Here is a 20,054-nt window from a genome sequence, read left to right on the forward strand (position 1 = left end):
TCATTTTTTTTTAATTTTTTTTGACACTCTAAGGGGAAAAGGGGTCAGTGCCCCTGACTTAGATAGTCAGGTATTGCATGTTTTAAAACTTCTTGTAGCTCGCTGGTTGAAAATCGCTGTCCTAAACCACCAGGGACAAACCTGCGATCCAACGAAGTCAGGTTTATTGATTCGTTGCAATAAAGGAGACTGAACGCCAGGGGAACTGCAGGTGTCTCACCATAGAGGAGAGAGTCCTAGGATTTGAGTGGAAGGCGGCCGAGGCAAAACTTAGAGGAAGCAGCACTGACAGGCTCAAAGCAGAGCGGCTGTGCGTAAAGGCCTCGAATCGGACCTGCACTGAAGTGGATGTAGGCTCCCGTTTCATTGGAAACTACAAAGCTGAGAGAATACGGGGTGCTCTTTCCAGGAGCCCCTTCTCAGAGCTCCGCCCCTGTTAACGCTGCAATTGCCTCTACCTGACACTGTCATCCATCCTGGTGAACGGCTGGGCACCGCTTTCTTTCTCAGCTGCTGAAAATGAAAACACACTCGGTCTCTCAGACCACAGCTAATCCTCCTCTCGGGGCCTCGAGCGAGTTCTGGGTTCGCCTGACTCGCTTTCTTCTCATTTCGAACCCGAGCCTCCCTTGCAGCCGGGACATCACGCGCGGGTGAGGAGGCCTCTTTCTCAAAGCGCCGGTTCAAGCTTTCCGCCTTCCCAGGCTGCGCGCAGTACTTGGGCGGGGCCCGCCCGCCCTTCTCAATTCCTATTGGGTGAAACCCACGCCTCTCGTCGCGCTGGGGGCGGGACGAGGCGCTGGAAGATGACGCCACAGCAGCGGGGCCGGAACTTTCAGCTGCTCCCGGCTCTCCACAGGCTGAGGGCGCTCGCTAGGACAGTCCCGGCGGCGGCGCCTCCGCAATGACCGTCTGTCAGTTCTTCCTTCAAGGCCGGTGTCGCTTCGGAGAGCGGTGCTGGAACGAGCATCCCGGCGCCCGGGGTGCGGGCGGGGGACGGCAGCAGCAGCCCTCAGGTGACGTTGTCCTCTGTCCGCGCCGCCGCTAGCGGAGTGGGACGGGCCTGACGTGGGGCCCAGAGGGGAGAGGACGGGCGTCCCGCTAGGGGCTCGGCGCAGCGACCTGCGCAGTTTCTTTCCGACGGTTTTACCCGCGTTTAGACACTGAGTCGGTCGGTTTTCGTTGAGCGGAGGAAGCCAGGGGCGTGGTCCTGGGTACCGGCGCGGAACAATGAGTTTTCAGTCGGCTGGGTGGCAGTGGTCCGGGCAATTGGCGTCGGTTGACCCAGACGCCTCTCGCTTTACTATACCCTTCTGGTCGCTTGGTTTTTTACCCCTTGACTCGACTATAATGCTTACTAAACTTGTTTTCTGAGGGAGAGGCTAGCAACTGGGGTCAGAGTCAGGGCTCTTTGGGGAAGTCGCGAACTCCTTTGGAAATACAATAAAATCTTAGCCATGCCTCAGACAGCTGTACATGCTCATGAAACCTGGGGTAAAATTGGGAGGATGGGATGCCCAACTAAGAACTCTGGGCTATGAGGGAACGGGGTGTAGGGGACCACGCCGACCTGCTCCCTGGGCCTGTCATTGCCCAAGGTTTCGGAAAATTTCATTAAACCAATTATGGATGATGCAAGGAGCACTGTCTTCGAGGAGAGGAGGCGTCAGACATGAAATCATAGTACAGCACAAGGTTTTAAAGGTCTGATGGAGAGGTGTTATTTTCTTAGAATTGGAATTTAGCCTTAAAGATATCACAGGATGCTGACCCCCTCACGCATTCCCCCCTCCCTTCCCTTTTTTAGAGGCATTCATCTCACCTTTCCACCTTGAGTGGCATTGTGGTTTCACACCTGATCCCTCTTCTTGAAACAGTCTTTTTGCATTACCCACAATAAGTGTAATGAAATATTCCAAACCAAAAACTAGGACTCCGGGTCTGATAAATACGAGTGTACTTCCATGAAAAACAGAATGTAATATTTGACATTCTGTAGAGACTCACTCTAGATGTAATTAGAAAATAAATGTTAAATGGGTATATTAATTGATGAAAACGTAATAACACTCGATAAGTAAACAGTGTATTTAGTGAGATGGAGGAGAGACAAGGTGGCAACGTAGGTAACCCCGGTCCCCGCTGCCTCCCACAACCACATCAAAATTACAACTAAAATACAGAACAACCATCACTCAGAACCTCCTGAAATCTGGCTGAACAGAAGCCCTACAACCAGAGAACTGAAGAAGCACTGAGACCACTAGGAGGGGAGGAGGTGTGGGTGGATTGGGGCTGGATCGAAGTGCTGCGGATTAAACCTGGGAGGGAAGCTCCGCGGTGGAGGTTCCCAGAGGAAGGAGGGGTCCCTGCCCCACAGCAGGCCCCCAGCCCAGGGCCAGGAAGAGAAGTCCCACAACTTTGGGCTGTGACAACCAGCGGGAACTGTTGCTGAGGGTCGCAGAGGCTGCGGGAGCCCTAGGCTTTCCTCTTAAAGGGCCCGCGCACGGACTCACTCAGACGGGCTCCCTCTGAGCCCCAGCGCCAGGCAGCAGCCTGAAAGGAACCTGGGACACTTAGGGAGGAACTAACCTGCCTGAAATCGGTCGAGAGGTGGAGGGGCGGCTTCCTCCCAGGCAGAAGAGCTGGCAGAGGCCATTGCTCCATTGGTGAGCCCTCGCCACACACAGCCAGCAGGCAGGCACCATATTTGAATTGTCAGCACCTGACTCACACCTTTGGCCATGCCCCGGTGATTCCCGGAGACCCTGCCCCTCCCCACCTGCAAGCTCATCCAAGCCGTTTCCAGGGGCTTTTCTGTGCAAGGGGCCTCTCAAGCCTCGTGCTTAGGACTTTCCTTAAATTCTCTCAAACAAGCAGCAGCTGGCCTCAGCGTGCCGCATATGGCTTGATAAGTGGCCTCAGGCCTGGCACTAGTGGCAGCCTGCATTGGTTCATAGCTTGGCCTCTCCTGGACAATGCCAAACGCAGCACAAGTAGCAGCCAACTACGATTTGCTGTGTAGCTCATGCTGGGTGGCCCTGGGCAAGGCACTGGCAGAGGCTGACTTTGCACCTTCTGGGAGGCCCCAGAGACAGTGCACCTTGTGGTCAGACCCTACCATGCTGGATTACAACCCTACCACATCCATGAGTGACACACTCAAGGGGCGCACTTGGTGAACACCAAAGCTCCACTGAAGTAAGTTCTGCTCCATAAGGATGTCTCCAGCACAGCAGCTCTTTGACTGTAGTTACAGCTGGTCCTCACAGCCAGTTGACCTGGGGTTCAATTCCTCCCAGTGACACCAACAGCAACCAAGGCTCAACTACAACAGGACAGTGCACACAACCCACACAGGGGAGCACCTAGAAGGCCCAGCTCCGGTGACTGGGGAGGCTGAGACACTAGACCCTCCAGGACACCTACTACACAAAGCCACTCTACAAATTCCAGGAGACAGAGCAGCTCTGCCTAATACATAGAAACAAACACCTGGAAGCAGCCAAAATGTGGAGGCAAAGAAACATGTTACAAAGGAAAGAACAGAAGAAATCTCCAGAAAAGGAACTAAATGAAATAGATCCAAGCAAGCTACTAGATCGAGTTCAGAATAATGGTTATAAGCATGCTCAAAGATCTTAGTAAGACTATTAAGGAAACTAGTGAGATCATCAATGACATAATAAAGTACCAATCAGAAATGAAGCTTACACAAACTGAAATAAAGACTAATTTACAGGGAATCAACAGTAAAGGACTCTGAGAATCAAATCAGCAATTTGGAACATGAGGAAACAAAAAACACCCAACCAGAAGAGCAAAAAGAATCCAGAAATATGAATATAATGTAAAGAGTCTCTGGGACAACTTCAAGTGGCCCAACATTTGTATTATTGGGGTGCCAGAAGGAGAAGAAAGAGAGCAAGAAACTGAAAACCTATTTGAAAAAATAATTACAGAAAACTTCCCCTACCTGGGGAAAGAAATAGACTTACAAGTCCAGGGAGCACAGAGAGTCCCAAACAAGAGGAACCCAAAGAGACCCACAGCAAGACACATCATAATTAAAATGCCAAAGGTTAAAGACAAAGAGAGAATCTTAAAAGCAACAAGAAAAAAGCAGTTAGTTACCTACAAGGGAGCACCCATACGACTGTCAGCTGATTTCTCAAGCTTTGCAGGCCAGAAGGGAATGGCCAGAAATATTCAAAGTGATGAAAAGCAAGAACCTACAACCAAGATTACCCAGCAAAGCTATCATTTAGAACTGAAGGTCAGATAAAGAGCTTCTCAGACAAGGAAAAGCTAAAGGAGTTCATCACCACCAGACCAATACTACATGAAATGTTGAAGGGTCTTCTTTAAGAAGAAGCTAATGAACAAAAGAAGCTGACAGACTAAATAGATCCAGAGACATTGAAGCATACAACAGATGGTTGTATCTCAGAGGGAAGAGGGAAGGGGTATGGAGGGTGGGAAGAGATTAACCAAAGAAGTTATATGCATATATGCATAACCCATGGACACAGACAATAATGGGTTAAAGGCCTGGGGAAGGGGTAGGAGTGAGGTGGAGGGGAGAAGTGGGGGGAAAAATGGGAGACCTGTAATACTTTCAACAATAAAGATAAATGTTTTAAAAAACCAACAGTGTATTGAGCTACCCAAAACAGTGGATACTTCTGGAATTAATAAGTATGAAGGCCAAAAGCTATATACAAAAAATTAATTAAAATTTCTTCAGTTGTGTCATTCCCCAAAGGATTTGGAACTTTAGAAAAATAAAATACCATTAATTCCTACTAGTGGAGTCTGGTCCAGCAATCTGCTGCCTTTTCTCTGGTTTTATTAAGGAGTTTTAAAGTTGGGAGATGAATTTTAATAAAGGAATATATCTCCCATCACTCCACTATTTAATATATTTAATGGAATATCTCCAATTCTGTGAGTAACAAGGTGAATTATCTTGGACCCAACTAGGAAGTGATGAGTAATTGAGATAGTTTAAGTGATGAGATTTTTAAAAAATATAGAGACTAAGAGGATAGATTCCTATTGGCTCCTTTTGGTAATTATGAAATATTAGTAATATGCTCATAATAGAGGAACTCAGTGCACTTTATTTACATGTAAATCATCTTTATAATGTCCCTATGAAATTTAGGTGGGTATGTGTTTTACCAGAGAGAAGACTGAGTCAGACAGATGTAAGCATCTTTTCAAGGACAGAGGGTAGAATCTAAGCTTTTATATTCAACAAACTTTTTGGTATTCCCCATTTTTCAGACTTTATTACTATATCAGGCCCAGTGGGAGAGCAAAGATGATAAAGACAGCTTTTTATCCTGAAGGAACTTATGATTTAGGATGTGTGTCCTTTAGCCACTCCACTACCAAGCCAGTTTACTTAATAAGCTAATGTCAGCTAAATTTAGTAGTACATCATTACTTTTCTAGGGATTTACTGTCCTCTCAATCTTTTTAGCCAGAATACAATTAGACTGTTGTGCGATTTGTTGATATTACACTGAACTACAGTATATAAGTCAAAAATGAAGAGTTCTGTGATTTAAAATGAGTGGAAATGTTGAATGTTTGCATGTCTGCATGTAATGAGACAAAATATGTAATTAAATTTTTAGAGATTTAAAAGATGAGTTGCTTGTAAAACTGTTTTATTTTATTGCTTATTTCAGGTAGTAACAGACGTGGATGGAATGCCACCAGCCAGAGATACTCCAGTGTTATCCAGCCATCCAATTTCTCCAAATCTACACCATGGGGGGGCAGCAGAGAGCAAGAAAGGCGATCTTTTGTTTCTTTTGATTCTGGAGATTCAACTGATAGGAACAGGGGGTTTGGGTTGCCTCAGAACCCATTTGCTTCTTCACCCAGCTCTGATGCACAGAATGATGAAAAGAAATTTCTGTAAGTGAAAGCATTCAGAAAAATTAGTACCCATTTGCTTATTTTTTTTAAAAACTACTTATATATTTTTTAAAGAAATAATACATTATTTTAAAAATCAGGATAAGCAAAAAAGAAAAAGCATTCATGATCCTATCACTCAGAGAGAACCACTATCATACTAGACTGTATTTCACTCAAAAATGTGTCATCTCTCCGTATCGGTACAGTGCCTTCTTAGGGCTTATTGTGCATTTTCTACTTTTCTCTTGGTAACACTATATTGTGACTGTCTTTCTAAGGTAGTCCTGCTTGAGTTTGTTGTAAATTATGAGACCTTTACAAAGTATGAGGTGATTTAAAGCAACTTGTAATCTTGGAATATAAACTACGTTTATATAGCATCTTGTATTTTTCTAAAACTTTTACTTCATTTACCTCATTCCAGTTTATTTCATTCCTTATTGTAAAGTAAATTCCTTACCATTTCTTGAGAACATTTGTAGTAGAATTTATGACTGATGCCAAAACAATGCCTGGCTATCTGTAATTTCCTTGAGCTTCTGGCTCCCAGGACAGAAATATACTTGATAGTCTTTTACTTTCCATAACTAAATTAGAACCAATGGTAAACATTTTGATCCATGTACCATAAACTACTGATTTTTTTTTTTAAAAGAAAAATCAAATGAACCCCTCCTTCCTGTATTTGATGTTGTAAAAATCCTAAATTTAATATAGATTCTCTGTGGCATCTATTATTAATTGTAGTATTCTGGATGGTGTGGGAGGGGATTTAATTTAGAGCCAACTCTATCCATAGCTTTGCCAACAAATTAACTGTATGGGTATAGGTCTGTTTCCCCCTTTTGAAAAAAATGTGAGAATTAGACAAAATGATCTCTAAAGTCCCACCCCTTTTAAAAATGTTATCCTTCTATATTATGTGGTACTTTCTGTTTTTCCCAGTTAAATGATCATTGATATTTATGATAATGAACAAATGATTAAAGTTGTATTGTGTATTTGATTATATTTTAGTTCTTTAATATATGTATGGTACAATAGTTCTCAGTTAACTGTTTTGGTTAATGATTTCGTGTACTGGAAATACCAAAATTATGAACTTCTTTAGTATTATAATAATACCCATAACATGAAATGTAGTTTATATTTCTATAAGCTGTTTAAAGAACACTGGAGGAAATGTAATGGGGGAAAATATATATATATATATTTATATATCTATATAATTTTTTTTCTTTTTTTTTTTCTTTTCCTGTCAGGGAAGGAATTGTGAAAGATATGGAGATTTGGGAGTCGTCAGGGCAGTGGATGTTCTCTGCTTATTCACCAATGAGAAAGAAACCTAGTATTTCAGGTAACTGAGAAATTGTATGTTTTTAAAGTATGTTTTACAACTCTTATTTTCTAAAACCAAGGCCATGCCAAATAAAGAAATTAACCACAAACTTAGCTACAGTTAGGAGAGTTTGGACACTGTTTAAAGTATCCAAGTATTCTAGCAGAACTTCATGATTCAGAGATTGAGGTTGGAAGATATAGTTCTTTTAAGATATGTAGTTTTCAGTAAAATCAGGACCCACCACAGTTCCAATTCTGGAAGCCCAGGCAGAGGCTCTGCTTTCTTGGTTCCCTATAGGTACAACTCAGAATCTCTTGGCTGCCTGCAGTGGATAGAAGAGTCACATCCTGCCTGCCATTAAGGCCTTGGCTGCCTGGTTCTGTTTTCTCTTTCTTCCCTATCTTTCCTTTTAAGGATAGTCTTTTTTCATAAGGCATGTGAAGACCTATCCTGTAGATAATGTTTAAAGGTAAAGAGCTTTAGCTGGACCACAGGGATAGTATTTCTATAGATGCCCCTTTCCTTCCCATTTTCTTTTGTCCATAGTTTCTAAACCCTTTCTGGGCTAAAACCTAGACCACTGCGCTTTTCTAAGCCCACTCTGGGTGGTCCTGGCCTTCTGCCCTGTTGAGGGCAGGTACCTAGCAGGTGAGAGCCCTGCAGTCCCTCAGAACTCTGGGATCTCTGCTCTGTCTCAGCTCTACCTGCTCATTCTCTGTGAGCATTTGTGTCCTCAGTCAATTATTTACTCAATCATTCAACAAATTCTTACTGAATTTCTTTTGTGCCAGGCCCTATTCTAAGTGCTAGAGATGTAGTGATGAGCAAGATGGACAGGAGCCCTCCCTTATGAAGCTTACATTCTTGAGGGAGGGAGACAATAAGTAACACAAATAAATAAGAGAGTTTCAGATAGTGATTTTTCTGTAAAGAAAATAAAGAAGTATTAAGCCTTTTTAAATCAGTTCAGAATTGAACCTACTGCCTAATGAATGCCCTAAAGCAGTGGTTCCCAAAATGTGGAATGTAGATCCCTAAGTAGAGCTGCCAGATAAAATATGGGGTACCCCCTTAAATTTAAATTTTAGATAAAGAATAATATTTTTAGCATATGAATAGCCCATATAACATTTGTGACATACCTATACTAAAAAAGTATTTGTTGTATGTCTGAAATTCAAATTTAACTGGACATCCTGTGACATCTTTTGCTAAATGTGGCAGCGCTATTCCTGAGACTCTTGTAGAGGCTATACAAGTTCAAAAATATTTTATAATAATAGTAACACATTAATTGCCATTTTCACTGTGTTGACATTAGCACAGTTGGTGCAAAAGCATTAGTGTGTAAAACACCTTGTATCCTAGTATAAATCAAGGCAGAGAAAATAACCTGTATTAACTGACTATAATAGTCAAAAAATTTAATGTCATTTTCACTTAAGAATGTCCTTGATGGAATGGTAAGTTATTAATTTTATTAAATCTTGACCTTTGACTGCAAACCTTTTTACTATTCTGTGTGACAAAACGGGAAGCACACATAAAGTGCTTCTGCCACATACTCATGTGTGGTAGTTATCTTGAGGGAAAGCACTGGTGTGATCATTTGACTTGTGAGCTGAACTAGCCACTTTTTTCCATAGGACAGTTTATATTTGAAAGAGTAACTGGAAACTGTGATTACTTAGACTTAAGTATTTGGTGACATTTTCTTTAAAAAATAAATGAAGTGAGCTTGTCACTTCATAGAAAACAACTGACAGTGTTTATTGCCAGTAATAAAATTCAAGTGAAAATTAGATTATGGAAAACTGTTTCCTGCTAATGTGAACTTGATGACTTCTTGATACTTACAGTCTCTTCAGATGAGATGGATAGTGACATTAACAAATATGAGTATTTCAATATTATAAAATGACATTTGCCAACTCAGTGAACCAGTGTTTTCCAGATGCTCAATCTGTAATGTTACAAAATTATACATGGCTGAAAAGTCCATCCTAAGTGCAAGATGAACCACTGGAGTCAATATAATTGTACAAAAAGTTTGAGTCCACATTGTAGCTAACCTTTTAGAAACCACCACCTGTCAAATTTTGGTGTAATATCAAAGAAGAATATTCACAATTATCTGAAAAGGCCATTAAAGTCATCCTTTCCCAACTACATATCTGTGTGAAAACAGGTTTACTTCATACACTGCAACCAGGCAATATATTGCAACAGATTCAATGAAATTCTATTAAGGTCAGAAGGTGTGAACATTTCTAAGGCAATTGATGCTTATTGACAATTTTTCTCCTAGAAAAATTTTACATTTTTAATTCCCTTAATGTCAATTTAGGAGATAGTTCACCTCACCACATTCTTAATAACAATAAATAACATTCATTTTTAATTTTTGGCAGTCTGATAAGTAAAGCATTTTCTCTCTATTTTAAGTTGTATTTTTAAATTGAACTTTTTTATTTCATTTATTTACTATTTGAATTTTTGTGAATTGCCTATTTATTATATTTGTTCATATTAACTTATTTTTCTTATTGATTTGTAAGGGCTACTCATACAGTAACATTAGCTCTTCTCCTGTTATGTTGCAGTTACGGTTTCCCCAGCTTATCATTTGCCTTTAATTTTGCTTATTGTAGTGCTGACATACAGAATATTTTTTAGTCAGAAGTTTGAATGTATATGTAGTCAACTTTCTTTTTCTTCTCTGTTATTCCTTCCTCTTCATTTATCTTTAGAAAAAAAACTCCCCCTTCAAAGATCAAATAACCAACTATACCTTATTCTAATTTTATACTTTGTTAAACATGAAAGAGAATTTAGGCTTTGAATTTTTTCCTTATGATTATGAAAATTTTCTAATGTTCAACATTAGCATATTTCCTTGTCTAGCACCTCTAGCTTTACTATACTGTCAAAAGTACTGGCATTTATTTTAAAGATTCCAATTGATTCCTTACTTCAGGTTTTACAGACATTTCACCAGAAGAGTTGAGGCTTGAATACCAAAGCTCCTTAACCAGCAATAACTTACAGAGTTATGTAAGTTCATTTCCTGTTCATCTACCCCAGTAACAGATTGGCTGTTAATTACTGTCTTCTCTGTTTGTAGTCGAGGCTTGCTTGTGTTGGCAGAATGGATGAGATCTACAATTTGTTTAAGACAAAGCTATTTTTATTTTCTAAACTACTTTCTTTGCAATTGATTGGTTATCTAAAATGGTGATAATATATTTTGACTATAGTAACTCGGAATATCATTATTCTATTACAAATTATCCAGCAATCAGTCCCAGAAATTAAACCCTTCCATCATTTAACATTTATGGAGCATCTGTTAGGTGCAGACACCATGATGAATGCTAGAAAGACAAAGTTAAATAAAGTAGTTTATTATATAGATTAACATTATCACATATCATATATCAAAAAATAAAAATGCTGAGCTTGAATAAGTTTGGTGCTAAAGGAAATGACAAACTCTGTATTTTTTGTTGTCTACAGTCATGATCATGCGTTTTAAATAGTACACATGTTCACCTCCCATCCAAATCTAACAGACTCTGTGCTGCCAGATACTTGTGATTCTTAACCAGGTTTTACAAGGAGTTAGAGAACAGGGAAAGGGGACTATAGCTGGAATATCTTTGGCAAATAGGGGAAGGTCAATGCAAATTTTACAAGTTATGGGCCATAAAAATGTTTCATAAACTTTTTGTGATTTTGGCAAAGACTCGTGAAGTTGTTATTTGAGAGATTAACTTAAACACTCAATATTGACTCATTATTTTTCTGCCTTCTCTCTTCAGCTAAATTCCATCCATCAGTTAATAAATCAGTGGAGGAACAGGGTAAATGAACTGAAAAGTCTAAATGCATCAACTAAAATAGCTTTGGTGAGTACTAGAGAGTTTGCTACAGGGAAGTATCTTCTCTATTGCTTTTCTGCAGAGAATTTTACTTTCAATTTGGAAAGCAAAGCAAAAATTCTGTCAAGAATTATGATACACACATTCTCAAGAACTGTATCATCATTTAGAGTCAAGGTCCTGGAATTGTTTTCTAGCTATTCCTCAGTCAGAAAAGCACAAATAATTATGCCTTTTTAAAACTATATTTAGGGTCATGTCTTAAACTTTGGTAGTACTAATTTTGAAATTGGCAAATACTACATAAACTCAAATATTTCTGGTTATCAGCATTTAAAAAGAAATTCCTTCAAAAATAACATGAGTACACATTTATACTTTTGTGACTGGAGGATACTTACCATATGTTCCTTGCCTTATACAGAAATGCCTTTAGGAGTTATATTATACCCACTTGTCTCCAAAGATACATGATCCTAACTGTAGCATATTCATTCTCTCTGTAAATAAAGTTACAATTTTTCTAGCCCCATAAAAAGTTCTTAAGAACCTATTTTAAAATAAGATATTTACCTTTAGAATTTAATATTTCCAGTTTTCCAGGCAGTTTATGTTTCTACTTTCTGAAAAATGACATGAGAGTAGTAGCAGCCTAAACTTAGTGAATGACTGTATGACAGTCCTAATACCCCACCATTCTTAACTGTGTGCATCCTAAATAACTAGACTCCTGTGCAAGCTAATTTCTTCCACCTTTCAGTTATTGTAATACCATCTGAATTTAGTAGGACTTCTTAAAAGTATTCTATCCATAGGGGAGGGGTGGCCCACCATCACCATTCTGAGCGTTGACAGAGAAGGGGAAACTGAGTCCAAAGGACTACAGAATTTCCCTCATGGTTGGAAGTTCCCTGCTCTCTGCCAGCTTCCTAGGCCCCCCTTTGTAGTTGAGGATCTTGGACAGTCCACTCTCAACTGGCTTAGTAATTCATTCTTTATTCTTTTAATCCATTGTATGAATATAATGTAATTTATTCATTTACCTGTTAATGAATATCACACTGAGAGAAGCTAGACCAAAAAAATAGTACATACTAATGATCCCATTTATATGAAACTCTAGGAAAGACAAACCTCATCTATAGTGATAGGAAGCAGATGAGTGGTTTCTTGGGGTCAGGAGTTGGGAGAGGGCTGACTGGAAAAGGACACAAGGGAACTTTTGGGGTGATGGAAGTGTTCTAAATCTTGATACTGCTGGTGGTTGTAAGTTTATCAAAACTCGTTGAAATATATATTTTATAGATATATAGACATAAAATGAATGCATTTTATTGTATGTAAACTATACCTCAATAAAGTTTGTTTTTTAAATATGCTGTTGGGTTTTCCTAATGAGAGAAATCATTATCTGTTTCGGTTGATTAGGAAAGGAAAGGCTTCTTGGGAAGGGGTAAGTGAAAAGTTTCTTGAAAGGGAGATTAAGATTTCAGTAAGCAGAGATGAAAGGCATTTCTAGAGCAGGAAATAGTAAGAGCATAAGGTATTTGCAGGCCATGGGAAATGTTTAATAGATTTTAGTGGTAAGTTTTAACAGTGTCATTGTGAATGAACTTCAGTTCGAGCATTAGAGTAAGTAGACTGGGTGCCCTCTAAAGGTCCCTTACCTAATATCTAGGTTTCTTGATAAATGCAGATCAGCTTATAGACAATGAAATGTATTATTAAAAATTCCTTTTCCAATTTTAATATGTGTTCCTTAAAGGAATTTAGAAAATATTTAAAAGCATAAATAAAATTAAAACCATAATTCATCAGCCAGTTAATCTTTGAGGTTGGTTTACTTTTTTCTATGCATATTCATATTGTGGGCACTTTTCTATGTTAAACATTTAGCTTCACATTTTTAAGTGCATATTTTAAACACTGAATTTGGTTCTAAAGTATATAGAAAAGGTACTTGAGAATTATTCATCAACTACTTTATTATTTGCTTTTTTTAATAGCTCTCTGATGTAAAAGATGGAATAAACCAAGCAGCACCTACATTTGGATTTGGCAACAGGCAAACAGTAGCATTTGGGTCACCAGGTAAGTAATAAAGAAATGCAGGACTTCACTGATTTAGAAAAATACGACTTTATATGTTTCAAGTCATAAAGCCTGAAGGTATGTTAAGTACCATTTTAAGTTACCCTTCAAATTCTACCACCTTCTATAATGGAGCTTCAAAGAATTTGGCTCATCAAGCACTAGTGAAAGGGGGGCCAGAATGGGCTGGGCTGTCCTTTGAAAGACCCTGTGGCTCAGGCTTTAGACGTGTATTTTAGGAGCGACAGCTCTGGTGAGGTGGGGGGAGGGGAGGGGGATCTGAAAGCAAAAGGGTACTGGCTAATCTCTGAGGCTTCTCAAAGCTGCCTCCCTGAGTGAAGGTGAATCTTGGTGCAGATGAGATCAGTGTAGCAGAAAGACAGAACAGCAGGGTTCAGTGGGTGTGTCATGGTTCTCATTTTCACTTTTCTCTTCCCCCTTCCAATAATCTCTCTTCGCAAATCCAAGCATGACGGGAATAAGGGGGAAGTGAGAGGGAGTAGGGGGTACATGGCTACATTTTCTGACTGTAATTATTTTTTTATTTTTCTGGTTTATTTGTAGGTTTTCCCGTGAGTAACAGCAGCAGTAGTAATGCTCAAAATTTCAGTTTTAAAGCAAGCTCTGGATTTGCCACGGCCTCTTCTGGAAGCCCTTCTGTGTTTGGGAATACTCCAGCATTTGGAGCTGTTCCCTCTACCAGTCCTGCCATCGCTACTTCTACTCCAATTCCTGGATTTGGGAAACCGGAAATCACATCTGCTGCTTCATTTTCATTTAGAACCCCTGCAGCCTCAGGATTTGGCTTAGCTGGGTTTTCGGGATTCCCAGCTCCCGTGGCAGCAGGCCCTTTTGGAGCTCCAGTGGCCCCAGCCTTTGGAAACAGCAGCTCTGTGGCTGGCTTTGGTAGTCCAGGCTCACATTCTCACACTACTTCCAAGCCAGCCAGTGACACTTGTGGAAGCAGCACATCCACCTCTGTCCCTGTCTCAAATGGCAGCACAACAGGTAATGAATTATTCACACCCAAGCATCAACTAACAGGAGAAGAACTGGAGCAATTTCAGTCCAAGAAATTTACTCTGGGGAAAATTCCATTGAAGCCACCACCTATGGAACTTCTAAATATTTGAAAGGACAATTTTAAATACAGAAAAACATGACTTTTCAATTGTTTTGAATGGTTCATACAAAAGAGTAGATACACATATTTATGTACCTATATATTTATAAGGAATATAGCTTTCAATGATAACTTTAGGGGTTTGAAATTTAACATTTTTTTCCTGAGCCTATTTAAATAAAACATAATGCTCAGCAAGAGATTTTCTTTTACTGTAATTATGAATGGAAGTCGAAAAACTTGGTGTGTGCTGAATAAAGTACTTTTCTCATTCTATCTCATTTTACTGTCTTAACCTTTAAAGTTTTATCTTAAGACAGATAATTTCTAGAACCATTGGGGAAAAAATGCTCAAATATTTAGCCTGCTTACCAAGTGTAAACATCAGCATGACTTTCCTTCATGCAAAAGAAGATTCACTTAAGAGAAATAAATTTTTGAAGAGTGAAACTTTTATTTTTAGGACCTAGGAGGCATTTTTTCCCTCATAATTTTGTTCCCCCTCAATTTTGGCTGTCTCGTGGACCACCATTTGAGTTTTCTGCAATAATTTTAGGCTAATTTTTATATAATTCTATTTATTCCTTACATTATCCCATCAAATGGTTGGATTGTAAGAGGAATAGAAATTATGATCATGAGAATAAATAGTGTGTTTCTAGAGCTTTTATTAGAATTCTCAGACATGCTTAAATCTCCCTGTGTCCTCAAATTGAGGGATAACATCTTGCTATCTTACATATGGTTGATCCAAGAAACCAAAGACTTGGCATGAGTCGCACATATATCAAAGCTCGGTGCTCCTTTCTCAAGCCTCAAAAATTACAGAGGTAGTACTGCGAGAACAGTGATCTAACGTAGATCTGGTATTGAGCTGATTTTTTAAGTGAAAATAAAACCTTACCTAATAATAGATATGCATTCCAAATGATTTTAATATAAGCAAAGGATTATAGACCTCAGTGGATCCAGGTTTTCTGTTACACTTTTTGAAGAACTGTATGGCTCCAACTAACAGTTCTGGAACCCCAGAATCTGGGATAGTATATACCCAAGGAGTGTATGTTTGAAACCATCCTTGGTGCAGAGATGGTAAATTGACCCTAAGTTCCTACCTTGGTCTCAAGCTCTGAAGACTGTCCAATGTTTATCCCAACTTGTAGTTGACTCCTAGAATTTTCCTACCCTGATGGAATGAACCCTACACTACTACAGGTTGGTTACAAGCTTACCAGGCTCCCTTGGGTCCCAGTTGAACTTCCCAGTGTCCTGATAGCTCTGAGGATGGAGGTAAGGGCTCAGTGTTTCTAAATTTGCCTGATTAAAATGATCACCTGGATACTTGTTAAGTAATATGTCTTTTGGATTAGACCTGGAAATGTGTTTTTTTATGAAGTGTTCCATGAGATCCTTTAGGCAGATTGGGAAACAGGAGCCTATCCAGCTACATTTAGGATACTTAGTTATATGTGATTTGAGAGTTTTGTTTCGATTTAATTATTGAAGTCTGTTTTCTTTGCTCACACACAGAATATGATGAACTTAATGAGATCCAAGTTGTTAAATAGTGCAGATGTCAAAACACAAATAAGTGCCATGCGTTACTTAAGAGTGTGAGAAACTAAAGCAAAAAAGTCCACAAAGTGGAAGCCAGCATTGTGCATGCTTATTGGTATCAGGAGCCCAAGAAGGCTAGAAACTACTAATCCTAGGCTAAGGGACAGCGGGGCTTCAGAAAATCAGAAACAGGTAGCAATGAGGAGGTGGACAGGCATAAAGGTAACTTCAGTCAAGACCCTGAGAGGGAGAGGGAGTGAAAAGGCAACAAGAGCATGTGCCACCATCTGGATTTATTCAGTGAGGCAAGAAGCAGGTCTAAGAGAGTTAGTCTAACTGAAAGGTGTACCCCAAAATAAGCAAAAACAGCCTCCCCTCACACTGCTGCAATAGCTGTGCCTTTCACCTAGGACTTACAGCAAGTGACAGAATTGCAAATAAGGTTGTATTACAAGTAAACTGATTTCAGTACCTTGATTATCTGATCACAGATTAGGAGAGCAGTGTAACAGCTGAAAGCTGATCAGAAGGGGAGAGAGAAGCTGATGTTAAAACTATTTCAGCCCTGCCGGGCGTGGCTCAGCGGTTGAGCGTCGACCTCGGATCCAGGTGATCAGGGTTCGATTCCTGGTCAGGGCACATGCCCGGGTTTCGGGCTCGATCAATGACTCATCATTGATATTTCTGTCTCTCTCTCCCTCTCCTTTCCTCTCTCTGAAATCAATGAAGATATATAAAAAAAAAATTTAAAAAAAAAACCTCAAAGGAATAACAAGATTTAGTTACACAGTATTATTCATAAGGGTAAAATAATTCAGTCTCTTGTCCAACAACAGGAAATTGGTTAATTGCAGCAGATTCGTATATTGGAATATTTAACAGTCTTTCTAAATGACCTAAAAGAATTAGGGAAAAGCTTGGAAAGGTTTTTATCCCGTGGTCAACAAGCAAAAGCCTGCTATATTATAGCAATGTTATCCAATTTGCAGGAAAGTATACATTCATGGGGCAGGTGGAGGGGGTGCTAAAAGTTAATAGCTCAGATTTGTGTGTTTTTTAATTGTGGTAAATAACATGAAATCTACCTTCACCATTTTTAAGTGTCTAGTTAAGTAGTGTGCACAACATTCACATTGTTGTGTAACAGATCTCTAGAGTTATTTCATCTTGCCACGCTGAAACTCCATACCCACTAAACATTAATTCTCTCTTCCTCTCCCCCGCAACCCCCGGCATCCACATTTCTACTTTCTGTTTCTATGATTTTGACTATTTTAGATACCGCGTATGAGTATAATCCTATGGTAATTGTCCTTTTGTGACTGGCATATCTCACTTACAATGTCCTCGAAGTTCACCCATGCAATAGAATGTAATAGGATTTCCTTCTTTTTTGAGGTTGTGTAATATTCCGTTGCATGTGTGCACCACGAGAGTATCCATCAGCTGTCGATGGAATTTGAGTTGCTTCCACTCCGGGCTACTGTAAACGATACTGTGATGAGCATGGGTGTGCCGATCTCTCTCGGGATCCTGCTTTGAATTCTTTTGCACATATACTCAGAAGCGAGATTGCTGGATTATAGATGTATCCTCACTGAAGTTTGTGGAGTTTTGTGAATTTATATGTCCATTTCTATTCTCAGATTTTGTAGGTTTGGGCCATTATTTTTCAAACAGGCTCTCTGCTCCTCCCCCTCCCCCTGCTTTTTCCGTGATATATATGTTGTTCAGCTTGATGATGTCCCGTAAGCCCCTTAGCTCTCTCCATTTTTCTTCAATTGTTTTTCTTTTTGCTCCTCTGCCTCAGTAACTTGAAAGTCCTGTCTCTGAGTTCACTGACTCTTTCTTCTGCCTAGTCAAATTTGATATTGAGTCGCTCTAGTGAAGTCTTTCATTCAGTTATTGTGGTTTTTTTCATTTCCAAAATTCCTGTTTGGTTCTTTATAGTTTCTATCTTTGTTGATATTCTCATTTTGGTCATGTATTGTTTTCCTGATTTTGTTTAGTTGCCTGTGCTCTCTTTTAATTCATTAACCATCCTTATGATGATTATTTTTAATTCTTTGTCTAGTAACTCATATGTCTGTTTCTTTAGGGTAGGCTTCAGGAGATGTAATTTGTTCCTTTAAATGGGCCATGTTTCTCATTTTTTTGTATGTCTTTTTATCTTCTATGGGAATTTTTGGCATTTGAAAAATCAGCCATCTCTCCCAAACTTTGCAGTCCTGTTTCAAAATACAGGGAAGACATTCTCCATTCAGCCCTGCTGAAGATTCTGGAGACCTCTCAACCCTGTTCTGGAGATGGTCCTCTCTGGGCCTGTGTGGAATACCCTAATTGAATGGATTTTCCTATTTCTATTCTGGAGCTCCCCCTGATGTCTGTGTGATACTGTGTGGCATCTCTGGTGCCAGAGTGTGCCATGGTACTGGAGAGTCACCTAGTGCCTGTCTGTGGTACTGCAGATTCTGGTGCACATTGATCACTTTTGTTCTCAGAGGCCAAGTTCCCAACCTGGCTCCTGGTTCTTGTGTTTGGATTCAGGCAAAATAGAAATCCGTCTCTTAGGCAATCTACCTAAAATTCAGATTGTTGGATGGACATTCCACTCCTTTCCTCCCAGGGAGAAGATGGGGATTGGGTGTTTCCCCACAGTCACACCACACTGTCAGGAGGAGGGGCTCTGGAGAGAGACAGCCACGAATTTTCTCGCCATGCTATGATGTAGTTGACTTTGCACTTGCCTGGAGCACAGGAACCTCTTAACTGGGTTCTGGATTTTTCACAGAGGCAATTGGTCCATATATGGTTAAATCCAAGTGTCCATGGGGGAAAGAGAATTGAGCATTTCCTAGTCTACCATTTAAAGAATGAAACATGAATAAAGACATTTTATTTGTCCAAAATATTAGTTTATGTTGAGAATTATTACAGAAGAAGGAACTCAAGAGGTCCAGCTTCAATAATACTCAGGAAAGGCAAATTAATATAACAAGATACCACTCCATGCCCATCAAATTGGCAAAAAATTAGTCCGACAACAGTTATTGAAGACGTAATGTTGTAGAGAGTTGTGACTGTTGATAGGCATGTGGACTGGTGCAAACACTTCAGAGAGCAGTTTGTCAATATCTAGTAACATCGAAGATGCATCCCTTACAACCTAGCAGTTCCATTCCTCTGCAAAACCCTTGCTCCTCAAAGTGTGGTTCAAGGACCAGCAGCATCAATACCACCTAAAAGCTTAATACAAATGCAGAATCTCAGGCCTCATTTCAAACCTACTGCATCAGAGTCTGTGTCTTAAGATCCACCAGGTGATTATGTGAAGACAGGGGTTTGCGAAAGTAGGTTTGCAATTGTGAGTATGTGAAAGAGTTTATTCTTGCATTATTATTTATTTATTATTTATTACTGTTATTATTAACCTACTTTTCCCCACCTTCGTATATGAGGAACTGTTGCATTTGGGAAAAGGAGACCTGTATAAAACGACATAGTATTGTTTGTAGTAGCATTTCCCACAGCCTCTCACTGGCTCTGAGTAGGGCTGTGAATCCATCCTGGATCAGTCATGGGATACACAAAGGCTCTTCTGATATCCTGACCAAATTCTGATACAAAGAGCTACCTCCCTTTTAACAGCTGTATAGTATTCCATTGCATGACTATGTCATAATTTATTTAACCTCTCCTTTGTTGGTGGACATTTAGGTTTTTCTAGCAATTTACTAACACAAATGATATCAGGATGCACTTTCTTGGACCTTGCCCACCCACATGCTCACACACAGTTCTTTCTTCACCAACCTCAACAAACACATGACTGCTGAATCTGCTTTAAAGGAACTTTCTATCATACCACCATGTCACACCATGTCACACTGTATATTCCTGTGACTACTTTGAGGAAGAGGGGTAGGGAGGGGACTGTGGAGCTGCAATGTCCAGACTTTTTCTTCATTGTCTTCCGTTTACCAAATGTAGTCCACCTGACAATAGACGGGCTCTATGAAGCTTCCCCTAAAATTAGGGGGGGAAGCTTCAAATGTTGATGGGAGACCCACTTGCCTTCTGATTTCTCTGGGTCTCCTGGGTGTGGGGGCACCTTTCTCCTCATCTA

At 39.9% G+C, this 20,054-nt stretch overlaps 1 protein-coding gene across 1 annotated transcript; it reads left to right on the plus strand.

Moving 5' to 3' along the window:
• Positions 1-846: 846 nt before the first annotated feature.
• Positions 847-14,647, plus strand: NUP42 (nucleoporin 42). Its single transcript, XM_016217078.2, has 7 exons — positions 847-1,016; positions 5,700-5,931; positions 7,197-7,291; positions 10,254-10,330; positions 11,098-11,184; positions 13,164-13,248; positions 13,813-14,647. Exons 1-7 carry the CDS (start codon positions 905-907, stop codon positions 14,379-14,381), a joined length of 1,257 nt encoding a protein of 418 aa, XP_016072564.2. The 5' UTR covers positions 847-904; the 3' UTR covers positions 14,382-14,647.
• Positions 14,648-20,054: the final 5,407 nt, after the last annotated feature.

The sequence above is a fragment of the Miniopterus natalensis genome, chromosome 10, assembly GCF_054644295.1.
Source record: "Miniopterus natalensis isolate mMinNat1 chromosome 10, mMinNat1.hap1, whole genome shotgun sequence".
NCBI classification, from domain to species: Eukaryota; Metazoa; Chordata; class Mammalia; order Chiroptera; family Miniopteridae; genus Miniopterus; species Miniopterus natalensis.

What these genes read in the sequence shown, in the direction of transcription:
- NUP42 (XM_016217078.2), top strand. Translation starts at nt 905, where the DNA reads ATGACCGTCTGTCAGTTCTTCCTTCAAGGCCGGTGTCGCTTCGGAGAG. An exon ending in AAAGAAACCTAGTATTTCAG is followed by an intron (nt 7,292 to 10,253) that starts GTAACTGAGAAA and finishes TCCTTACTTCAG; the next exon opens with GTTTTACAGACATTTCACCA. An exon ending in CATCAACTAAAATAGCTTTG is followed by an intron (nt 11,185 to 13,163) that starts GTGAGTACTAGA and finishes TTTTTTTAATAG; the next exon opens with CTCTCTGATGTAAAAGATGG.